This window comes from Zingiber officinale, chromosome 7B, assembly GCF_018446385.1.
Source record: "Zingiber officinale cultivar Zhangliang chromosome 7B, Zo_v1.1, whole genome shotgun sequence".
NCBI lineage: Eukaryota > Viridiplantae > Streptophyta > Magnoliopsida > Zingiberales > Zingiberaceae > Zingiber > Zingiber officinale.
The window spans coordinates 82025805-82052145 of NC_055999.1; the positions used below are offsets into that span (position 1 = coordinate 82025805).

The 26341-nt window shown below is 35.6% G+C and overlaps 2 protein-coding genes across 5 annotated transcripts; one reads left to right on the plus strand and one right to left on the minus strand.

Annotated features, from left to right (window-relative positions):
* Window positions 1–3533: 3533 nt before the first annotated feature.
* LOC122004485 (zinc finger BED domain-containing protein RICESLEEPER 2-like) lies at window positions 3534–4607 on the plus strand. Its single transcript, XM_042559363.1, has one exon. The coding sequence runs from the start codon at window positions 3534–3536 to the stop codon at window positions 4605–4607; it is 1074 nt and encodes a 357-aa protein (XP_042415297.1).
* A 2776-nt stretch (window positions 4608–7383) lies between these two features.
* On the minus strand, window positions 7384–25742 carry LOC122006127 (COBW domain-containing protein 1-like). 4 transcript variants are annotated; one of them, XM_042561492.1, is made up of 10 exons: window positions 25525–25742; window positions 24839–25056; window positions 24510–24624; window positions 16964–17053; window positions 16611–16787; window positions 16408–16527; window positions 15303–15413; window positions 10908–10989; window positions 10729–10823; window positions 7384–7722 (listed from the first exon to the last, which is right to left on the minus strand). In XM_042561492.1, the coding sequence occupies exons 1-9, from the start codon at window positions 25666–25668 to the stop codon at window positions 10756–10758; spliced, it is 1125 nt and encodes a 374-aa protein (XP_042417426.1). In that variant the 5' UTR covers window positions 25669–25742; the 3' UTR covers window positions 7384–7722; window positions 10729–10755. The 4 variants fall into 4 exon arrangements, with proteins under 4 accessions (XP_042417426.1, XP_042417424.1, XP_042417425.1 ...); XM_042561490.1 differs by having other exon boundaries at window positions 7384–7780; window positions 25525–25741; XM_042561491.1 differs by lacking the exon at window positions 7384–7722 and adding an exon at window positions 8015–8634.
* Between the last annotated feature and the right edge of the window lie 599 nt (window positions 25743–26341).

The following is a 26341-nucleotide window of genomic DNA, read 5'->3' on the forward strand; positions in this document are numbered from 1 at the left end:
GACATCGCAATCTATAACATAAATAAAACAGAGAGTACATATCATATTCCATTTATCATTTAATTAGGCCTTTAACTAAATGATGCTTCCACTGAATTATAGAACTTTTGTAAAATCAAGTCATGGATGTGGTCAAACCACACTACTAGATTCATATTAATGGGCTATAATTCGATCCACATCATACTATGCCTTGAGTTAGCTTTGGCTAAATCGCCCAAGACTTAGTATGATCGGTAGATAACTAATTATCAATTACATCTCTATGCAACTCTTGTTTATAGGATCAAGATCCTCATTTATATTAAAACTTGAGTTAGCTTTGGCTAAATCGCCCAAGATTTAATATAAATGTGATTTTTATCCTATCTTCCAACCGTTGGAAAATACCTATAGTTATACCCGATCAAATTGAGTTAACTAGTTATACTCAATCTAATTGAGTTTGTACTCACCCAAGCTTTGATAGGCGGGACCAAGATTGTCCCTCCGCACCCTACCAAGATAATATGCGTTGCTCTGCTTTGGCAGATTCAACAACAACAAATGATCGAGGTAGTGATGGTATCAAAACTTGGTAGGCATTTCGAGTTGACTTGATTAAGATCTAATCTAATCATGAATGTGTATCATATACGCATTAAGGCACTAATTACCTTACATTAGCATGCATCACATACACACAAGCAATCATATATACTGATTAATTAAATTGTGATGAGGTAATGGCCCTACTATGATCTTCTCAAGCTAATGGAAAGATCGGACGGTCAACCAAGGGTCATCGGCTTCTTCAAGCACCTCCCTTTGACCGTCATGTGTTGAAATCACCCTCCTCGTAACTCCTTGAGTAGACCTTCCACCGCTTCATTTTATACATTACAAATATGAAACTCGAGTTACATTCGAGTCTAAAATCTATTTACAACAGGAACATAAGAAAAGAGGCACGACGCGCAGGTCGCATATCATATACAGTACGCACAACACAAAAATGGCGCGCAGGCCATATTATGAATTACAACACAATTTTTATCCAATCGAATTGGGGTTTTTGGGCCATGACCATCACAATATTATACATAATTCTCAATTATGTATTTTACATAAATTTCTATAATTTTACTACTGTTTTTATCAATTTTATGAGTCACAACTTCCCAGCGGTCCCGATTAGCGATTTTCGGGCGCGATCGCGGGACAATGCCCCTTGCGGGGTTAGGGGCAGCACCCCTACTCGCGAAATGAATATCGCGAGTGTCCCATCTTGATCTAACTCTAAGCCGCTGTCCCAAAATAATTTGGGCGAGATCTTGCCGTTTCGGAAGATTTTTCTCGGTAGTTGAAGCCTACAAGTGTCCAAGCACTTGTTGCTTCGCCTCTACAAGAAAATTACTCACAAAATTCATAAAAATAGTAAACTTACAGAAACATACAGATCTGAAACATTTTCAAAAAAACAAATACAAAACATGTACACGCTTCGCACGTGGCTCTGATACCACTGTTGGGACTTTTGACCCGCAAAAACCGCTTTTTGCGTTGTGGAAACCTCGAAGTCTTGCCACGGATCCTTGCGAAGATAAATAAAATTCATGTACATGTTTGTTTATCCTAGATCTACCTTAGATCTACATGATAAGAGTGTTACCCTTGTCGCGATGCCCTTTACTTATCCCGCTCGTCCAAACGGTTGCCGGATCTCGTAGAGTGTCAAGTGTACACTCGTCTACACGTATCCACACGGGCAAAAGGTGGAGAGAAACCACTTAGAGTGTGCTAGCACCCTTGCATGGTTTCGGCAATGGAGGAGAGGGAGAGAACAAGAGAAGAGAGGAGGAAGAAGAAGAAGTTACAACAAGCACAAATGCTTGCACTAATGTGGCCGGCCACATAAATGAGGGTTTTAAACCTCCATGTAATACCAAGAGTCATGACTCTTAGTCTTCCTCATGAGGTGGCACACTATGATGTAGCCTTGATGATGTGGAACACCATCTATGATGTAGCCTTGATGATGTGGAACACCATCATTGGTCGGTCTCATGCCAAGTCACAATGAGGTGGCATTTGGTCAAGTCAAACTTGACCTTTTTATCTCCCATGGTTGATCAAATCTAACCATTGATTCAAGTCAATTTAATTTAATGAATCTCTATTCATTGGTTTAAATTGAATCAATAAATCATAATTTAAATTAGACTCATTCTACATATGAATCAAATTGAGTCCAACTCAATTAGTCTAATTTAGATTACTCTTAATTCAATTTGGTTCATCACATGAACCTAATCCTCTTGGTCCATCATATGAACCTAATCTCCATCTAATTACCCTTTGTGTGTGACCCTATAGGTTATTGTAACGTTGGCGATGCTCCTAAACTCATTTAGAAACATAAGTAATGAGCGGTATCTAGCAACACATCATTACTACCCAAGTTACAAGAATGTTGAGATCTAACATCACCTTTGTGACTACTAATTGTGACTCTCACAATATGTGACAATGTCCTTCTATCCTTGACATCTAAATTGATCAATTGAGGCATAAACCGTGTCATCCTCTAATCAATTTATGTCTTGAACTCCAAGTAGATTCACTCTAATCAAATGAGCTCAATATCTCATATTGACTCATTTGGGCATGACCATGCACTTAGTGGTCTCACTCTATCAAGAATCATGATGTCACTCCCGTCATATAGGAGGGATAGATCTCATTTACATCACTCACATCGCTCCTCATAATTTGTTACATACCCAGCAGTCGCCTTTATAGTCCACCCATTTACGGGTGACGTTTGACGAAGCCAAAGTATGCAACTCCTTATGTAGGGAACCATTGTGACTTCAGGTCCAAGGACTGATAGTCATACTAATAGTCACATGAGAAAGTATATGACACTGATATAACGATCCATGATACTTTCTCATGGCGGGTCATTCAGTATACATTCTCCAATGCATACCCATGTGTCAACTTGATATCTTTATATCCATGACTTGTGAGATCAAGTCATTGAGTTGACCTACATGCTAGTCTCATCGTATTAACATTGTCCCTGAATGTTAATACTTGACTAGGAATGATCAAAAGTAGTGTTCTCTATATCATTTCATTATCGATTCAACTAATAGATTGATATAGATAAGAACCTTCTACTCAAGGACGTTATTATACTTAGTTATTTGGCACCAAAACAAGTAAGTATAATAACCATAAAGAAATACCTTTATAAATATATAGGAATATGATATATCGAGTCCATACAAAAATCATCACATGATTGACTCTAGGGCTCAAACTAATAGTGGGGAGAAGGAAAAAGAAAATAGAAAGGAAAAGAAAATTAAACTTTTCCTCGTTTACATGGGGCACCTTAAACAGGCTTTCCCGAGACCCAATTTTATCCCCGTAAACTTGTCATACGAGCTCCGAAAAATTTCTAAAAATTTTGGAAAATTCCGTTATGATGATTCGCCCATTTTCGATATTTTACAATGGATGGTCAACACCTTCATGTGAGGTGTATGGCTCATATAGTCAATCTCATTGTTCAAGATGGCTTGAAAGAAGTTGGAGATTCTGTGAGACGAGTTAGACAAGCTATAAGATATATTAGACAATCTGCTGCAAGGCTAAAAAAATTCAAAGACCATTGTGAAATTGAAAAGATAACAAGTAAAAAGTCTTTGTGTTTGGATGTTGTTACTAGGTGGAATTCTACCTACTTAATGTTAAGAACTGCTTTGGAATTTGAAAATGCTTTTATAAGTTATGGTATTCATGATCCTGGACTGTTGGAACATCTTCTTACCCATGTTTGTGAAGATGGAAAGGATGTAGGTGCATTGACAAGTGGTGATTGGGAAAATGTGAGAAAAATGGAGAAGTTTCTTGAATCTTTTTATAATCTTACCTTGAGAGTTTTAGGTTCACTATATGTCACTTCAAATGTCCACTTTCATGAAATAGTTGAGCTTGCTTGTGTTTTAAAGTTGTTGGCAGATAATGATGATATTTCTTTGGCAATGATGGCAAAAAGGATGAAAGCTAAATTTTATATATATTGGGGTGCTTCGGAAAAAATGAATAAGATGATTTTTATTGCTTGTGTGCTTGATCCTCGTTTCAAATTTGATTATGTGGCTTTTGTGCTTTTGAGAATGTATGGACAAGAAAAAGGAGAGAAAATAAGAGATGAAGTAAAGTTGTATATGACTATTTTATTTGAAGAATATAGGAAGGTCACTTCAAAAATCTCTCAAGGATCATCCACTAGCAGAGTTGAGCCATCAGTTATAAACATTGAAAGTCTTCACAAAAGAACACTAATACAACAAGAATACTTAAGGCATAAGGCTGAAAGTGGAAATATGGATGCTAAGACTGAGCTAGATAGGTATCTTGATGATGATGTTGAGGTTGCAAATGAACATTTTGATATTTTGCTTTGGTGGAAAGTTAACTCTTCCAAATTTCCTACTTTAGCTGAGATGGCTCATGATGTGTTAGCGATTCCTATTTCTACTATGGCATCGGAAAGTGTTTTTAGCACAGGGAGGCGTGTTCTTGATTCATTTAGAAGTTCATTAACTCCTTGATTAGTGCAAGCTCTCATATGTCTTCAAGATTGGTTCCGAAAAAAAACTTTGCCCATTAAAGTAAAAGAAGACTTGGATTATCTTGAAGAGATTGAATCTGGTAAGAATTTTGTGTCTGTTTTTCTGTTTTATTTATGTTACAATTATTTTGTTATTTAATGTTTTGTAATAATTTTCTTATTTTTTTAGATTTGAATACTGTTTGATTGAGTTCTTGCATAACTGAAAAGTCTGAAATATAATCATTCCAATGAAATGTTGTAAGTTAAATTCACATATTTACTTATTGTTACAAGATTGTGACTTATCCTTGGTAGTTGTAAACTTATAATGAATTTATTGTTTTTCTTCAATAGGATTTTTGAAGATGAGGATGAGAAAGATATTATCAATTAGTTACAGTAAATTTACATATTTAATTTATTATATTCATAATCACTTTCTAATTGTAATGTTTAGAAATGTGTATAATTGTATATTGAAAGATTATCAAGATTGTATTGACCGAGTAAAAATTGAAACTTGAGGTTTGAAGTTATGCTAATTTGATATTTGTGGACTGTGGTGGTGACATGGATTCATTGGATTGGATCGTTCACAAATCACAATTTCATGTTGTAGATGGTAAAAGATGGATTATCTATTGTTTGTTACTTGTGCCTGCTAGCAATCATATAATTATTTTATAAATTATTATTTTCCTTTGTCTCTAAACTAATATTTATAGTTCCACAAAACTAATTTAATTCATTATATAAATTGTATATAATCGGCCGTAGAAATTGAACCATATTATACCAAAAATCGGACCGAACCGTAATAAAATGATTTGATTTTGGATTAGAAATTTTCAAAACCGAAACCGAAAAAATTAAATCGTAGTAGAGTAAAATCACACCAAACCGGCCGATGTCCACCCCTATAGCTAAGCTTGTAAAAATAAGATAACAAGAAATGAAGAAAGGCAGAAGGTCTTGTAAAAATAAGATAACAAGAAATGAAGAAAGGCAGAAGGAGAGTAGTGTTCTGTTGTTCAGGATGAGCTGATGGGAGTTGGTTGTTTTTTCCAACAATTACCAAAGCACTTACAGTTGCGGAATTATGAAACATGCATTTGACTTTCAGATTTTTTAAATATATTTATTTTATATTTTACTAAAAAAATAATATTATTGTAGTGTCAGATTATAAAGAACAACACAACCACTGTTCTATTACATTTCAAAAATAGTGTCAGTGTAATCTTGATTTTCAAAATATAACACCATTGGTACTTATTTAGAAATTATGTGTTGTACTTTGGATGGAGTATCATAGCGGTTGATAGGAGTAAAAAAAATAAATAAATAAATACACTCTTTAAGAAATCTAAATTTTAGATACGTATTTTAAAAATTCCTTTTGATCAATTGCTTTATATATATATATAATTAACTAGGTTTTAGGCTCAATTAATTTTAGAGGTGGTACACTGTAATTGAGATTAGATTCGAATCATGACTGCTTGAGATTAGATTCTAATAGTGCTCGTATAATCCGATGAATGTCTTGCTACAAGATGATGGCAAAGAATAGATGACTGGGTAGTGGAGGCTTGTTGGTTGGGTCTATATAATAAACTGCTTTACGTGCATGAATGTTTGGCGGACGAACAACTTGACTAATGTTAATGGTAGATTTTCTTTGCCTGATTGATTTTTTTTTGTTGCCTCCAAAGGTCTCTTTTTTCTTTGTTTATTTTAAAATGTAATAATATGCCAAACAATTTTAGAAAATCTAAATAACATATAATATAGGAGTCATTTTTCTCTAAAATTGTTACATAATACTTTAGAACTTAAAATATTAAATTCAGTATAATAGAACAGTTCAATAGATTTTTCCGTCAATAAATTTTTGACACTTTAAATTCATGTAAACAGTTTGAATCCCAAAAAAAATAAATAAATAAATAATAATAATGACAATAATAATAATAATAATGTTTCAAACTATTACATGGGTAAAAAGTAATTTTTATTTGTAAAATTTGACTAATATACACTCATGCAATAATTCTAGTAAAACTAATACATGAGGATAAAGAGTTAAAAGAAAGACAATATATATAGAGAGAAGCTCTCCTGCGGCACGTTCTGTACGGTTTAGTATGATGCACATCAAAATTAATGCTAGATCACTTCAGCCCCTCGATCCAGCAGGGCTGAATCGATCCACTGATCGATTCAGTCGCAAGTGGATCAATTCAGCCCCGCTTGCTGATCTTCTCGCGTGCGATTGATCGATCCAGCAAGGGTTGGATCGATTCAGCCCTCGCCTTCTCACACCCGTCTCGCGATCGTGAACAATTTTGGCCGCAATCCAGCCCCAACGACTGTCAGAACCCCTTGGGTTCACCTTCCCCTCCGGTTATAGTAAAATTCGAGGGCAGTCAGCTGGAGGACGACGACGGTGGGAGGGCGCGACTAGCACAACGCGCGCGAGAAGATAAACGGGACTGAATCGATCAGTGGATCGATCCAGTACTAATTTTGATGCACACTGCACCAAACCGCACAGAGCGTGTCACAGGAGATATTCTCTCTCTATATATATATATAGAGAGAACCTTTTCTATATATATATATATATAGAGAGAGAGAGAGAGAGAGAGAAGGTTCAAAAGCACTAACTATTTTAGGATTTAGATTCATCAAAGGTTGTTTAAAGTTACTCAGACGGTTCTTTAGTGCTCTAATTATAGCATAACTACTCCGATTTCAAAGAATATATATACTTTTAAGATTGAACAAGTATCATAAATAATAAACCCCAAAACTCCGGGTGATGATCTAAACATTTCATATTAACTTTTGATGAACCCTTCACGATGTCAAAGTGTCTTGCTTGATCTCATCAGACACTATCGAAAGGGCAGCAGGTAGGGTGAAGAAATATAACGAGAAAAAGGAAGTTCAGTTTTATTAAGAGAAGGATGAAGGTGAAGTGGTTTAGGCTCGACTGAAACCCAGTGAAACAGTCCCATCGTTTCCGTACTTCTACTGCAGAAAAATCACCTGAAACGCCTTCGCCTCAGCTGCCCATACTCTTGTTTCGTATTCCATTTCCTAGAGCTCTACAATGACATTTACATCTTTAGCAAATTAGTCGACACCCTTCACCCAGATCGATTCCTGAAATGGGCAAAATCCATTTCTGATTTTTCAAAAACAAAAATTTGATACAGAAAAACGATAGCTATGAAAGCTTTTACAATAACTCAGACCTTAACAATGACTTCCAAAGTCCTACCAACTGGGATAATTAGCAGTTACCCTTAGATAATCACAAGCACTATTGCATTAAAGAGTATTCACTGGTAATGTTACTTGATAATCACAACTCAATGGTCCCAGTAAAAATTAAACAAGGTAGAATAGATGAGAATCCGATATGTATTATAAAGAAATATTGCCTATCAATAAATAGTTCGTTGTTGGAGCATGAACAAGAATAGTAAATATAGCACTACAATTAAGCTCGATCGCCAAGAAGGCTTGGACACAAATAAGCACTATTTGAATATCAAAACATGTTGAAGATTCATTACCTCGAGAAAGGCAATCCCAACTAATGGTTGTTGCAGAATAATGAATAGAACCTGATGACTATCATAAGTGGAGGAAAAAGATCCCGATTCAGTTTTCTTTCAGTGTCACTGCCTCTTCTAGTTTTTTTTCTACTTGATGAGGACCAAAATGTTGTACTATAGTAGAGTCCTAAACCCTAAACCCATTATCATAGTTTAATGACAGGATGAGGGTGCCCCATAGTTTAGTTGGTAAGAAACTTACAAGTTGATCTTGGATTTGAAACTCACCTTCACCTAAATTTGAGTGCTTGGGAACTCAAAAGCTATCTATTCTCAATCACGGAATAAATCATATAGTTGACCTCGAACAATTGGGACTAATTATTAGACATTGCTTTTGTATAGTTTGGTAATAAACACTCAGTGACAGGAGGAATAAGAAAAAGGCTCCAGAGGCTGCAGTGAAAGGAAACAGAAATGCGTTGTAAGGTATATGAATAGAACTGCTATTCAGATCAAAACATATCTAAAAAACTTCCATATGTACAGTGGCATTGAAAAATAGACCTTCTGTTCAACAAAGGAATGAATTTTTTTATAAAATGACCAATATAGCTAACAATTAAAAAAAAAAAAAAACTGAATTAAGAGTCTCCATGAGAAAAGGCAAGTTACTTTAAGTTCATGAAAAAAAATAGCTTTGTTCCTAAATTGACACAAGCAAAGAATGTGAGGTTACTAAAAAATAAAATAAATACTAATATCAGAGAAAAATTGTGTAGCTTCAATAGGTGATAATATAAGAAAAAATAATAAAAAAATACTTATTAATTATATTGATGTGATAAAATATATGTACCATATTGTTGTTACAAGTGTGAAAGCTATGAATGTGACATGATTTTTATATAATTGTAGATTTATCTTAAAATGACCTGTTAAGTCCCTATCTTATAGCATTAATACTAGATGAACTAATAAATCATGTTCCAAATAAACCTCTTGGTATATGTTGTTTGTAGACAATATTCGTGCATGAGATAAACGTAATCACCTTGCTACAATTGCTACAATTGTAGACAATATTTGTTAATTAATTAAAGTGTAACTAGGTTAAATTGGAAGTTTGAATTGTGAAAAAAAAAAAGTTTCATGACAAAACAAAACTCATAAAAGTTGATTGTCACTTTATAAGAATCTAATGAGATCATCACATCATTTGTTAATTCAAATTATCACCCCTAAGGACCCTAAAATTGAGTATATCAGGAGCAAGTCTAGTTTAATTATATTTTTTAACCAGCAAGAGGAGAGTTATAGATTTAAATGTGAATATCAATAGTATCATGAACTTACTTGTAATATTTTTGTTGGTTAACAATATACATAGGTAGAAGAGACTCCTAAGAAACTTAAATTTTATGCCGACAAATTGGTTTTCAATATTTTTTAGTCACCTTGAGGGAGAGTTTTCTAGATTTAAATGTGTATATAAATAGTATCATGGATGTACTTGTAATATTTATGTTGATTACTCATATACATAGGTAAAGGAAACTTCCAAGAATTTTGTTATGGTTTTCTATTGTTGCATACCCACGATCACAATCTTCTAGCAACCTATAATATTTGCTAACCAGAGCTGACTTCCCATGAGAAATCCTAGACTTCACAGATAAAAAATTAAACTTGTTGAAGATATATTCATATTACAAATGAAATACAACACTTTAAAGCTGTTTCCGATATTTATATCTAGTTTTGCCTTAAAGCTTAAAGACAATACTCTATAGTTGTTTCCAAATGAAAGACAATACTTTAAAGCTATCAAGGTGACATCTTCAATTTCCTTGAATACTAGTCTAAACAAATAATTGAGAATTTTAACATTATGAGATTACAATTTCAAGGGGATTAAAATCTAAAAGAAATTCTATTAAAGACAATTAAATAATCTCTTACAATATTAGCTTTACTTAAAATTTTATTTTATTTTACAATGCATGTATGTTAGGCATGATGGCAAGATTATATAACAATTTTGCTGGCATGTATTTTATTTGTATTGCTCGTGTTATAGATTGTTTATCACTTAGTGTTATCTTATAGCAGGCAATAGAGAAGAAAATATCACATATCATTGATGTTGTCTTTTACTAATATTAATATATAGTTGGAACAATATGCCTTTGCAATACTGCCTATACAACGCCAAATTTAAAACTACAAAAAACAGGTTTTTATCATAGCTTGTACTTACAGTACATACAGTAGAAAATAGATATTAAAAAGAAGGTTGTTTTTGTTGATTCTATAAAGTAACTAAACTAGTGCATTTCAAACATTATCCAAAACTTTAATGCCCACCTACAATTTTAGAGGAAAACATTAATTTTAGGAAGATTGAAACCCATTTACTAGGTAATCAATCACAAAATATGCTATAATGGATCTATAGTAAGAAATGAGTTAACTCAAAAAAAATTCTTCCAATATTAAAAAAATCCAGTCAACTTTAAAGGGCAACACAACTGAACTATTGATGATTACCTCAGTTGTTATCAAGCAATCCCTAAATCAGCGTCCACTTAGTGCTGTGCAAGATCTGAAAGAATCACTGAGAATACTAACATCCAGATTATGACCTGAAAAAATATAACAGTTAACTCTGAATAACAATACCACAATGACAAGCAAATTAAGAAGATTCAGTCAGTTATGAGCATTTCCTATGAAAACTATCTTGCTCGTTTGCTTTTCCCCTTGCCTCCATATGCGAGCTGGTACAATCTCATATACCTCTCTTACTGCCTGCAAAGAAGTACAGGATGATGAGAAACTAAGCCTATAAATCATTATGATTGGACAATCCAGAAGTTCAAAATTATTAGACAGCGATTACCTGAGTTTAAATGCATCTCTATACATACTCATAAGGCATAACACATGCGTTTATTGAACTGGATGTGCACTTTCACTACTATGATAAAGTAAACCGTGTTGACTTAGCTTCACTAGTAACAGATTTCAACAACAGTAAAACATACAAGAGATAGTGGCAACAGTGAAGTTTCACAGAGACAAAGTAGTTACAACAATCTAGCAAAGAAGATTAATAATATAAATGTCAGTAAAGTTCATCATCATTAAGTGTGTTAGCCCCAACTATTTAGAGTGATCTTATACCTTTGTTGAACTCTATAAAAAGGTACATCACCAATAATATTAGGATCAATGAGATCATCTTTTGTTACATTAGTTGGAATTTCTTTAATCTTCCTATATCCCTTTCACTGATTTAACTCACCTAACTATAAAATATATTGGTTGTTTTTGAATATATTCATACCATTATAATCTAATTTTTTTTCTTTGGATAACATTTCTTTATTCATTTAGTAATTCATAAGTTCCTCTTAACATTCACATATCACTGCTACATTTTTTTTTTAGAGTGTTATTTTCTAACTGCATAACATTCTCTCTCATCCATAGTGTGAAGGGTCTGTACCAATCTTATAGCAATTTCTTTATAACCTGAGGTAAATGAGAATCAAGCAAAACTCCAAAAGCATCTCTCCATCTTAAAACTCATTATCTTGCAACTATTGATATCTTTTATCAATTTTTCCTTGTTGAAGAATAAAGCCAAGATCTCTAAACTCATATAGAAATTCCATTCACATTAACTACTCCCAGATTCTCTTATTAACATAGGAACTAAACTCCTACACTTAGTTTCAGTTCTCTTAATTTAGTATCTTTAACATATAAAATTGCCTCCACAATGCATGCTTTACACTTGTTGAAAAGTCAGCAGGAGATCCAGATAATAAATAGACTAACAAGATTATTATTTGTTATTATTTTAAAAAAAACTATTGTGTTATCACCAAAGTTTAAAATCTCGACCCGTGCCGAGGTTTTGGTTCCAGACCGAAACGATACGATTTCAGTATCATATCGTGCCACACCGATACAGTTTCAGTATTTTTTATTTATATATAGTAATTATTAGATAAATATATTTATTATGTATAATTTAAAAATAAGTTGTATATTGATTTTATATAAGTTCTCCATAATTAAACAACTTAATATTGTTAGAAAAAATAATTAAATATAATTTTCTTTAAAAAAATTGATCAATAACTCGAATTAAAATTGATACATCGTAATATGTTACCTTACTAATACTAAAAGAAGAAACAGATATAAACATTGGTTTTTATAATATTTTACTTAGGTAACCTTTATAGTTCTCCAATGTTCAAATTAAATAATCATAATTGTATAAATTAATACAAAATACTATTTTATATATAATAATTATATAAATTAATTAATTATTTATTTATTTTATAATTTAAATAATATATATTTAAAATAGTAAAAAAAATTAGAATATCAATTAAACATTAAAATAGTAAAAAAATACAAAATAATTTAAAAAACAGAATATAAATTTGATTTATTAGAATTTTTATTAAAAAAAAAATTTAAAATAGAATTTTTTTTAAATTTTAAATATATTTTTTATATTTTATTGGGCTAATTTAATTAAAGTTTATGAAGCCTCTTTAAAATATCACATGGGAATTATTTGATTTATTTAAATGGTAATATTAATTTTGCACAGTAATACCCCCGCGAGGCGCACGCGCCCGCGACACCTCCGAAGCCCCGCGGACGCCTCTGATGGCGCCAAAGGCGTCCGGTGACACCTCCGGAGACACCTGAAGTGTCTGGCTACACCGAAAGCATCCCCCGATGCTTTTAGCTCCACCAGAAACATCTCGTCGCAAGGCCTCCAGAGGCCGCGACGCTTCAAGCATCCTACAATGCCTCCGACGGCATCGGAAGCATCCGGCAATGCATCCCTATTGCTCGAGATGCGCACGCATGACGTGCCGATTTCGCTTCCCCGGCAGAACGGAAGAAACCGTCTGTGTCAGGCAGGACGGAACGACATTTCAATAATTGGTTGTCACATAATTATGGAATTTCCCCTAGTTTAGATGTTCTTTCTATTTCATATTTCAGAACAATAACTTGTAATTACTCCATTTGGAGTAATGGAATCTATATATCATTAATTTTCAAGATCCAATTCTTATTTCATACTATCAGAGCACACAACAATCTGGCTTGGATAATCAACAGTGACGGTGAATCTTGTCTGGCACCTCAGAAGCACACCTAGTTGCCTCTATTGACGCTGCATTTATGCTTATTTCCTCCAGCCACCGCCAAGTCGGCATTAAGCAACGTCACCATCCAGAGCAATATGCATTGAAGCCCCTACTACATCAACGTAGCCACAGATTGAGCTGCCTGCTGAGCCACCTCACAAGGGAATCCCTCTGCATCACCAACCTTGTGCTCTCGTACAGCTTTAATGCCTCTGAACATCTTCCTATAAGCTGCTGCTCTCTTTCCTTGTTGTAGATTTGTGACACAGAGAAAAGTAAATCTTTTTCCAACACTCAGATCCTCAATGAGCAGAACCAACAGTTAGCATCAGATGTTATCAACTGCTCCTCTCTTTCCATTACAGAAGCAGCAAGCATTGTTCCTTATGCAAGAGCTTTCCTTTGTAATCCCTCTTCTCCCCTGGAATTCAGAATGAGGAGTCTACGAGCATTTATCTTTCAACCTTGTCTTATACTTCCAACATATTTTATTATATTTAATTAAATGATATATTGCATTACCAAAAAGTCAGTGAAGATCTAAAATCACACACACACATTTTATTTTCGTGTGGCTATGTTCTAGCAAAGGATCAGGTTGTGCGTTTGATTTTTAGTGAGGACCTGAACAAAGAAAATATTATGTTCTCATTTTGCTAAATATAGCAAAAGGTCAAATATTGTTATCTATATATCTTTCCACTAAGACTCAAGTGATTTTTTTTCCTTAGTCATTACATGACTTAAATCACTACTTCACGCAAGGAGAAGTCCATTTAAGAGATCAGAAATCTCTCTTCATCCTTTTCTCTTTTTCCTCTCTTTATCTCTCTATTCATGTACTAATTTAAAGTCAAAGGCATTGTTGGCTATTAGATGATCTAAGGTGAACTTATAGAGCTTTATTGATTTAAGGTCAAAGGTATTGTTGGTTGCATGCATTGCTAACTCAAACTTTGTTTCGTCCGCATAGAGCATCATGTTTTATTTTCATTAGTGTCATGTCTAATATATGTTTTCTTTATGAGAGTATTTCTAATTTAGTATCAAGCTAGGCATAGATAATATCTATGCTCCAGGTTGAAGTTGGGGTTAAGTGGAGTGTTAGAAGTATTAGATTAGGAATACTTGACTTAATACCACATTAGTACTTCTGGACAAGGTTTAAATGATGTGTCATTTTGGATGGCACACGCCAAACATTTATTTCCAATGGCCAACTGATATTGGCATAGACCCAGCACTGAAACCATTTGTTAAGAATTGTCACCCAATCAATTTTTTGTCATTCTAACCAAGGCTCACAAGGACAACTCGAGAGCTCCCATTCCCTGTGCGATGAGAAGCAACAATAGAGCAATAAAGTGTGTTCTTCTTCAGTCCAACTGCAAAGAAATAGCTAGCATACAATGTTGCACTTCAAGATAAACTCCTCATCTAGCTCTTCGAAGATGAGATTGAAGACTAGGGCCACACACGATGTTCAGTCAGTAGATGGAGCATATGATTGATTCCTACACAAGCAACATAGGCAACAGTGAGATTGGTAGATACTTGTAGCTGCTGCTGCTACTGCTTCCTCCTCTGTTCTACCACTTTTCTTCTTCTTCCCTCCACAGTGCCACTTCTTGAGTTCTTATTCCTTTGTCCTCTGCTCTGCCACTTCAATAGATGACAACTGTGCACCACATTGATATACCTTGGCATCATTGGCACCAACTCATTCTGGCTAGAGAGAAAAACTCGAGAATGCAAATATGCAATGAGATTTAAAACCTTGCTTCTGGTTTAAGATTTAATGATGAGTCTAGATATACCCATGTAAAATGATTATCTCATAAACACATTATTTTTCTATCCCCAATATTCTACATATACACTAATTATCGGTAGTAAAAAAATGGCATGAACGCATTCATAAGTATCACAAACCTGGAGAGTATGCAGTTGATCGGAGTTGAGGATGTTCAAAACCCCTTTGCAGCGATAGATATCCATATTAGACTTCTTCTCCCACAGAAGATCCTCAATCCATGAGTGAACCTAAAAGAACAAGAAACTAGAAGTGTTATCCACAAATTAGGCTATAGTTTTTTTCCTTTGTGTTTCTGTTTTTGGCATAAAGTATCAGTTCTTGCAGTAGCATAAGATGAGGTGGAAAAAAAATAAAGCATTCCGATAGATTCCTTGTTAAGGAAAGAAGATCATCTAGTTTAATCCAGCTAAATAAAGAGTTCTCCAGCAGTTCATTTTATCCAAGTCCATAACCAACATTAACTTAAGAACTGGCCCTTTCTAGATGGTTTTATATTGAAGTAAACAAATATTTAAAAGTACAGTTCCACCTCTAGAACTTGATAAACTCTCAATTCAAGAAAGTAAAAGTAGGTCAAAGAAAACTATATTATTTACAGTATTATGGACAATGTAACAGTCATAATGAGGCCCCAACCCATCAACACTTCCACCTAACTCCAGAGCCAGAGGTGTGTCAGCAGCAGACAGACTGAACATTTCTTAAGCATGAATAATTGTGAACAATGCATGATTGGGTTCCTTTTTAGATGTTACTGACAAATGGATGATTGTGTCCATAAAAATAATACAAAAGAATAATGCTCCACAAACTCGCATGAAATAATGAAACTGTTACTGATTGAACATTTAACATTAAAGAATCAAAACAACCTTATGAATTAATGTCAACGCATGCTGTCCCTTAATCAATTAATTAAACTGAGATTCACTTGCTCCTTTATTGAAGATAATTTTCAGGTTGCTAAAAGGCATAATATCTGTAGCAGCAGAGTCTCAGATACTGCTACATCCAGATAGCAAAATGCAACCATGACAGATCCATCGTAAGAGATTTTAATAGAATAAGAGCAGCAGAATACAGTGAAATCAGAAAATCATATAATAACAAATAATCATGTAAATATCTTCTAAAAAAAATATAGGTTTGTTGAATAATGCAGGATTAATTTGCAAAAGAAGTTATTAAATCAATAAGCAATATGCTGCTAGAAAGACCTACCATATTTAAGTCAACTGGTTGCTCCTCATAAATGCACAGTGTGCACAGAGTGTAATCATGACGATTTTTGCTAATTGTAGATTTACTCTCTTCTAAAAGCTTCTCCAAATGAGCTGTATGCTGATAGGAATATGTGAACTTAATCAAACTCAAGCCTATATGTTATAATGCACAATAGACTTGCATAGCATCAATTTTCATACCTTAGCACCATAGGCGTGACAATCCAAAATTTTACACAGATCAACTTGGCAACGAACTGTACGTATGATATTAGTAAATGAATTGATATTATAGATTTCCTTTTCCAATTCTTCAAGCAAAGTTGAAGTGCCATATTCTTGTGAAACCAAGTCAATTTTGTTCAAAATCACAACATCCTACAATTAATAGGAAATTAAAACATGAGGGGATTTTTAAAAAAAAAAAAAGTGCATTGCTCTTTGAAGAATGATACAACAGTGGGATGAATAATAAAGTAGAACAGGTGATTTAACAGTCCAAAGAAAAATAAAAAGGAATAATCATAATTGCAAATAAGTATGATGAGGATTACAGCAAATGCTATCTGAAGGAATGCTTCAGGAAATGAAGAAGATTTGCGATGCTCCTCAAGCTGCTGTTGTAGATTTTTTGCATCCACAACCTAGTAGGGAAACAAAAGAAATGTTGTAAAGAACTTTATAAGTAGGAAACAAAAATAGCTTTAAGAGGTTTCAAAGGCTAGCAGCCTTTGACTTTTGAAGAAAGAGATAGAGGATTTGTTTATAGGTTGGATGGAGCTTGAAGAAAGAAATGTAAAGTTGTAAACTAAGTACAATTATTCAGGCATGCTTCCACCACAGAACCATGATCCAACATGAGTCTGAAAAATAAGGGATCAAGCTCAAGTCAATACAAATCCACTAAAATCAGATTGAGTTAAGTTACTTCGTCTTTTCTGTCAGGTCAGGTCAATAGGATATCTAGAGCAACCCTTCTTTCTAGATGCAAAAAGAATTTTCAAGCTAGGTCATAAATAAAATTCTAAACTTGGAACCTAAAAGAGTCAAAAATAACCAAGATCAGGACTGAACCCAAAAAAACCCAGACGCTGTCATTTTAAATCCTGCTCTCTGCTGGTCAGCACAGGCAAAACATCCTGTTCTGCCCAACAACCGACACTCGAAAAGAGTCAAATCCCCGGTAACTACTTCCATCTCAAGAAGCTCTAAACCACATCTCAAGTAACTTCAGCGAGAAGCTCCAAGTTGTTCATCATGAGAAGCTTTGAATTGAGAGCTCATCCTTCATAGTGACAAGCTCAAATCTTCATCCTTCATCGTGAGAAGCTCCACATCCATTTCTTCAACGGTGACAATGTGGGGCTTTCCCAATGCTTTTGTACGACATGCAACAATGGTCTGCTTCCTCTTACTCCATTGCCTAGTTACCACGAGGCTAAAGCACCATGAAAACATGGGGCATGGTGAGGCTTCCAATTGTCCTATGACACTTCCAAGAGGTGCATGATCCTCTTTCACCTAGTTCTCCTCCTTTGAGTTGGAATTTCTTCTCCACCTAGGATTCATACTTGACATTGGCACCTGTGTTAGCCGGCATGTCTCATTCTAGTCTAGAACCGAAACTCTACTTTGGGATGAGATTTCAAGTCTTGATGAGCACCCCATACAAAATAGTCAGATAAGCCTAATCTAATCTCCCTCTTCTTTTTCCTAGAATTATTCGTATCTTCCCATTACTAAACTCTATAATGAGCTAGGAATGATTAATATTGATGCTCCAAATTGAGGAGTATTAGAGTATTGGTTCAATTTATTATATATTGTTGTAGATAGAGAGCACTAACACAGTAATATGTTTGCACCAAAAAAAAAACAAGCATGCAATAAACAGGTAAATAAAGAGTAAGGTCGAGAAATTGTTATCTCCGGTTGAAGCGTCGGCGTGCCGACTGTCTTTAGAGAATTTATTGCCGCCCACGATGCAGAGGCTCTCCGGCAAAATTCTCCCAAGATCCGACAACCACTCGCGTCGTCCGTAAGTGCACTCCAAGACGAACGTCGCACTCAGACTCAACCTCAGATCGCAGAACCAAAGCCTCAGGACAAAAGCGTACGCACACAGAGAGGGAAGAAGGAGAAGAGCAGACTGTTCGAGAGATACCGAACCTCGCCAGGTGCGTCGGTTCCCTCACACGCGGGACAGAACCAAACCAAACCAAGGATTGGCAAAAACAAACCAGGCCACCTGCAAGCGTGAGGCCCACGAGCTGGGGATTTGCACCCCCCCTGCGCGCGATGATCGCGTGCGTCGCGCCCGGTTTATGGATTTCCGGCTCGAACCCCCCGAAACCACCTGATTTGGACTCGGCCCACACATGCGTGTAGGTCCCCTTAACTTTGCTAAGCAAGAATAGAAGGGATCCATATATAAGGTCTTCCAACCTTCTTAGCTTAGTAATGTGGGACTAAATGCATTCACATATACATTACCATAACAACTAAAAACAAGAAAAATACTTTGAATTAAATTAAAAAAGGAAACACAAAACTCAACAATCCCCCACTAATTCAAATTATTTTGGTCGAAAACAGAGACTTGTCCTGAGACTTGGTTGCAATGAGCTTTTAGTGAAAATATCTTCCGGTTTGAATTTTCATCTAAGTACACCAATCTTATTCACATAGGTTTGAAGTGAACTCAGTCTTGAACTTAAACCTTTTATATGTGAAAATCAATTGGTAACAACTCATCACGGGCAACGGTTGAATCCTTCTGGGTTGGTGCATTACGGTCATGCCACCGAATCTTGTTTCATAAGTGCTAAGGAGAGTTGCCTAGACCCCCCACACTGCGGCCCCATAGTTACACTTACATAGGTGAGTTCTCCAAGGATGTACTGCGAGCATCCTGTCGTTAAGACCTTGAACTCATTAAGAGCTCCTAAGCTCATCCTTACTAGCAGTCAAGCATCTATCCAGGGAAGAGACTATGAGATTACATCTCAATCAATTTGATGCTTACGGTTCACCCTTATAACTTGTTTATACCACATTGAACCTACTTCTTGGGATCTCCAATCAAATAGGTTGGGTTGCCGTTATAGATGAAACCAGGATAGGCCTCAGTCCCATTCCCTTACTGGATCTCTTGATTTTCTCAGAATCAAATCCTTTAGTGAGTGGATCAGCAATATTGTCTTTTGAACTTACAAAGTCCAATGACACCACTCCAAGAGACACTAACTCACGAATAGACTTTAATCTTATTCGTACATGTTTCTTCTGTTTCTGGCTATACTTGGAGCTTCTAATCTGAGCGATTGTTGTTTGATTATCACAGTGTACTGAAATAGAAGGTATTGGCTTTATCATCAAGGGAATTTCATAAAAAAGACCCTTAAGCCAATTAGCTTCAGTTACTGTGGTATCCAAAGCACACAATTCTGCCTCAGATGTAAAATGAGTTATAATCGTCTGTTTAACAGACCTCCAAGCAACTGCACCGCCTCCAAGTGTAAAGACATAACCAGTAACGCCTTTACACTCAGCAGTATCAGCTATCCAACTAGCATCACTATATCCCTCCAGGACTGCAAGGAATCTCCCATACCACAAGCCCAAGGATATAGTGCCTTTTAGGTATCTGAGTACTCTGTCTAATGCATCACAGCTGGTAAACCTGCTCAATTTCGTTATAGCAAAAGAAATATCAGGTCTAGAACAATTTGCTAAATACATTAGACTACCTATTATTTGTGAGTATCTTAATTGAGACACTGCCACACCACTCTTATTCTTGTGGAGAGTTTTTGAAGGATCATAGGGTGTGACGACAGATTTAACTTGGCTATAGTCATATTTCTCTAATACTCTCTCAACATAGAGTGACTAAGAAATTGCTATTCCATCAGTTGAACGAGTCAACTTCAGCCCTAAAATCATGTCAGCACAACCCGTATCCTTCATATTAAACTTACCACTTAAGAGGGCCTTAGTCTCATTAATAATAGAAAGGTTAGAACCAAAAAGTAGAATATCATCTACATAGAAACATAAGATAATACAATTATCACCTTTCATGTTAGCATACACACATTTATCAGAGTCATTCATTTCAAAGTCAAAGGATAGCATAGCTCTATCAAATTTTTCGTGCCACTACTTTGGGGCTTACTTCAAACTATAAAAGATTTGACTAACCTACAGACTTTATTCTCATTTCCAGAAACTACATGTCTCTCAGGCTGATCCATATATATCTCTTCTTCAAGATCTCCATTAAGGAATGCCGTTTTGACATCCATTTGATGGACCTCAAGATGATATATGGATGTCAATGCTATTAACACTCGGATTGTAGTAATTCTAGTAATAGGAGAATAAGTGTCAAAATAGTCAATCCCTTCTTTCTGTTTGAATCCTTTAGCAACTAGGCGGGCTTTGAATTTATCTACTGACCCATCAGGTTTTAGTTTTCTCTTAAACACCCATTTACATCCTATAGTGGTACACCCAGGAGGTAAATCTACCAACTCCCAAGTGGCATTAGAGATAATAGAGTCTATTTCACTTTTAATGGCCTCTTTCCAGTGCTTAACTTCAGGAGAAGTCGTAGCATCTCTATATGTTACAGGGTCACCTTCTATATTATAGGTGATAAAATCCTGGCCTAAATCCGTAGACACACGTTGCCTCTTGCTCCTTCTCGGTTCTGTATACTCACTAGATTCATCTAGTCTAGAGTGACTTGAGGAAGGTGTACCTACTACGGATAATGGAACCTCTACGGCAGTAGGATTATCTCTAGTAGGAATACCAGATATAGACTGAGATGTTCTCGTCTTCATAGGAAATATATCCTCAAAAAATGTAGCATCGCGAAGTTCTACAATAGTGTTTGCGTCTATTCCAGAAATTTCAGATTTAATAATCAGAAACCTATATGCAATACTATTTTGAGCATAACCAAGAAGATACCATCTACGGTCTTTGGACCAAGTTTTTTCCTTCTGTGTTCAGGTACTAGTACCTTTGCAAGGCACCCCCACAATTTAAGGTATTTCAAACTTGTCCTCCGGCCTTTCCAAAGCTCATATGGGCTTTTATCCCTAGACCTCATGGGACTCTATTTAACACATGGCATGCAGTGTATAGAGCTTCCCCCCACATGAAGTTGGGTAACCCAAAACTGCCTAACATGGAATTAATCATATCTTCAAGGGTTCGATTTTTTCGTTCTGCTATACCGTTGGATTGAGGACTATATGGAACAGTTACCTCGTGAATTATACCTACATCTTGACAAAAATTTTGAAACAGGTTCGAGGTAAACTCTTCACCCCTATCAGACTTTAACCTCTTAATAGTTTTATTTGTTTGATTCTCAGCTTCAGATTTAAAAATCATAAATTTATCTAAAGCTTCATCCTTAGTTTTCAACAAATAAACATAACAATAACGAGAGTGATCATCGATGAAGGTAATGAAAAACCTTTTATGGTCTCTCGTTATTACACCGTTAAACTCACAACAGTCAGTATGAATTAATTCTAAAATATCAGAATTTCTATCAACTGATTTGAAGGGTTTACGGGGTTGTTTATATTGCACACAAACTTCATATTTTTTCTTATCATTTATAGCATGATTAGGAATCATGTCTAGATTCATCATCCTTTTTACGGTATTAAAATTGACATGTCCTAATTTGTCATGCCATATATCATAAGACTCAATGTTATATGAACAACCAATATCAGTAGATTTATTTAAAGTAGCATTTTCTACATTGAGTTTAAATAAACCTTCATTAAGGTAACCTTTTCCAATAAATGTTCCTAAATGTAATATTACAACTTTATTACATTTAAAGTTCAGCTCATAACTAGCGCGGACTAACTTTGACCCGCTAATCAAATTCCAACGGACCGCTGGAACATGATGCACCTCATGCAGTGACAGGACTTTTCCAGAGGTGAACCTCAGGTCAACTTGTCCTATTCCAAACACCCTGGTTGCAGAATGGTTCCCCATGGTCACGGAAGTGCCTTCAATTACCTGATAAGTAAGGAAGGCAGAGCGATCAGCACAAGAGTGCACATTAGCACCTGTATCAACTAACCATTCATTGGGTTGATAGATCAAGTTTAGTTCGGGTTTGAAGGTAACAAACCTATCGCTGGTGTCATCACTAGCGGTCACAACATTTGCTTGTGACTTGGTGTTCGACATATTGCTCTGGTTTTTCTTCTTGTCCTTTTGCTTAGGGCAGAATTTGGCATAATGTCCAACTTGTCCACATGTCCAGCACAGCTTGGTTCCATTTTTCTTTTGAATCTTTGGTTTGGGTTTCATCTTGTTCTTCATTTTCTAATTTTTGAATTTTTTCTTATCAGATGAGACTACTACATTTGCCTTTGGAATAAAATCCATAGGCATTCTTTTATCATCATCTTTATGTTGCTTCCGATGTTCTTCTTCGATATTTAAGGCAATCATCAAATCTTCTAGAGAGATTTTACCTCTCCTATGTTTAAGAGTCATGCCAAAATCTTCCCAACTTGGAGACAATTTTTCAATGATAGACAAGACCTGAAATTTTTCGGGTAATGGCATATCTCCTTAAGCAAAACCATGAATTTGAACTTGGAATTCATGTGTATGCTCAACCACAGATTTGCCTTTAACCATTTTGAAGTTTAGGAATTTTGCCACAGTATACTTTTCTAAACCAGAATCTTCGGAGTTGCATTTTTTATCCAAAGATTTCCACAGCTCTTTAGCCGAAGCCGTTGAGCAATATACAGGGCAGACAGGATCCTCCCATGGCAGAGATAATCCCTTTGCTTAAACCTCTGTAAGGCAGCACTATAGGCAGGTTCCTCTTCATCAGGTGAAGGAGGATCTGTTTCTATAACAGAGAATAGCCCTAGCGTAGTAAACCAAAATTTCATCCATTGTTGCCAACGTCTGAAATTTTGCCCGAAAAGTCTCTCGGGTCGGCGCTAGCCTCATCAGAACCCGTTACCCTATCATTCATCATGTCTATTGATGCTGGTAATAAATTCTCTAAAATTGTTGTAGATAGAGAGCACTAACACAGTAATATGTTTGCACCAAAAAAAAAATAAGCATGCAATAAACAGGTAAATAAAGAGTAAGGTCGAGAAATTGTTATCTCCTGTTGAAGCGTCAGCGTGCCGACTGTCTTTAGAGAATTTATTGCCGCCCACGGTGCAGAAGCTCTCCAGCAAAATTCTCCCAAGATCCGACAACCACTCGTGTCGTCCGTAGGTGCACTCCAAAACGAACGTCGCACTCGGACTCAACCTCAGATTGCGGAACCAAAGCCTCAGGACAAAAGCGTACACACACAGAGAGGGAAGAAGGAGAAGAGCAGACTGTTCGAGAGATACCGAACGAGGAACAAAGGCGCAGCATTTATTGACTTCGAAGTAGTAAGCACTGCTTCGCCAGCGAACAAAAGCGTCGATTCCCTCACACGCGGGATACTGCTTCGCCAGCGAACCAAAGCGTTGGTTCGAAGTGCGTCGGTTCCTCCAGGTGCGTCGGTTCCCTCACACGCGGGACAGAACCAAACCAAACCAAGGATTGGCAAAAAAAAACCAGGCCGCCTGCAAGCGTGAGGCCCACAAGCTGGGGATTTACACCCCCTGCGTGCGATGATCGCGTGCATCGCGCCCGGTTTATGGATTTCCGGCTCGAAACCACCTGATTTGGGCTCGGCCCGCGCATGCGTGTAGGTCCCCTTAACTTTGCTAAGCAAGGATGGAAGGGATCCATATATAAGGTCTTCCAACCTTCTTAGCTTAGCAATGTGGGACTAAATGCATTCACATATGCATTACCCTAACAACTAAAAACAAGAAAAATACTTTGAATTAAATTAAAAAAGGAAACACAAAACTCAACATATATTGCCTGGCATTTTTTTTACTTCTTTTAGTGGTCTCATCCACGTAAAGAAGCTCTACTCGACAAAGTTAAACCATTTTCCTTCTTCCAACTTGTCCCAAGTAATTGCTCGTGTTATTTTCCAAATAGAAAAACAGTGGTTCTATGATTTAATTAACTCACAGTGATTATAGAATCAAGAGTAACTGCTGATTCTAGCTGATCATCCAACCAAAGGATAGAAGCAAGGGGCGCAGGATCAGCCAATCCAGTTGTCTCAAGCAATATATGGTCAAGTCTGTGACAAGATAGAAATGAAATTTGCAGCAGATGAAGTAACTGTGGATGTATTAATCTTATCAATAAGCAAAGAAAAAAATGATAGAGAAATCATTATTTCCTCATTTCCTTCATGTTTAATGTGAGAAACAAGCAGAGTATCACAAAACTTTAGCATATGCAGAATTTTTTAAAGAGATGACCCGACTGAAGAACCATATTTGAAATATAACCTCTCTTTCCTCTGAACAAGCTGTTCCAGGGCTTGTACAAGGCTGTGCTTGACTGTGCAACAAACACACCCATTCGCTAGCTCCACCCACTCTTCTACAAGTGCACCACCATCGCCCTCATTGATCATTGCCCTCTCAACTCCAATTTCTTCCCCAAATTCATTCAAGATCACAGCAATCTTCTTTCCATGTTGGGCATTCAAGACATAATTAACTAACTGAAATTGCAACACAAGAAATAACTATGATAAAATCAAAGTATAGATTAAAACATCCAATGAAAGGATACGCTCATTAATCATGTCAAGGAACAACAAAACATGACGGTTCAATCAAATGAAGATCATGTTGTCAGTTTTCCAAATTGAAATCCTTAAAACATAGATATAATTCACTCTTATCAATCAAATGATGTTAAAATACGCAAAAAAAAAAAAAAAAAAAAAAAAAAAAAAAAACTTCATCCAGTAAAGTACCAAAGGATGAATAATTAAATACTAAAATGAATAACTAATTGTGTATTTATTTTCTAGATCTCCCAGGTTACGGTAAAGCGAATTTGCATAAATCAAAAGATCATGCTAGATAAATGGAAGAAATGAAGTGCATAAGCCTAATTTTCCTACAAATATAAGATGGAAAACAGCCGGAACCATCGATTTTCTCCGATTAGGTAAAAAACGGACCGTAGATTTTCCAGCGCCAAGGTAGCCAGTGATGACAGTAACTCCGACCGGAGATTCCACCGAGGTAGTTTCGGAAGAAATTGGTTGAATCACTTCTTCTTTGACGCGGATGGCGAGAGGCGGCAGATCGTCGTCGTCGTCCATAACCGCGACGACAACAGCTAAGGCTTTCGAGTCTAAACTCTAAAATTTAGAGCACAGTTGAAGCCCTCGCGAGAATTTTCATTTTTCATTTAATTAATTTCAAAAATAAGAAAAAGGCTCTGTTTTTTCATGAGTCGTCAATTAACGTCATCATTTTTAAGTTTTGTTTTTTATTTTTATTTTTGTTTAATATTAGAGAACGTGTGACTGGAGAGGATTAAACAAGTCAGTTAATGAATCCATTCAATTTTCCATTTTAATTTTAAATTTTAAAAAAAAATATCAACCCATATCAACCGGGCTATATTTGATAGAAGATAACCTATCTTATAATATAATAAAGATTATATTATAATATTAATTATTTTATTTGATACTGTTTTTGAAAATATAGATCGGACCTTTAGTATCGGCCCCACAGATTGGGAGAGAGGTACATCCAGGTACATAGATATAAGGCGTATGATAAGATAAATTTCAGGTCATCAGGTAATAAAGTTATAATATAATATGTCAGGCGCATTGTGGGATATAACCCAGGTCGTCAGGTAATAAAATTATAATATAATGTAATCTGAATTACAAAAGGTAATAAAATTTTATAATCTGAATTACAAGTTTAACACCATGTAATTCGATTACTTTAGGAATTCACCGTTTAACTAAATTTAAA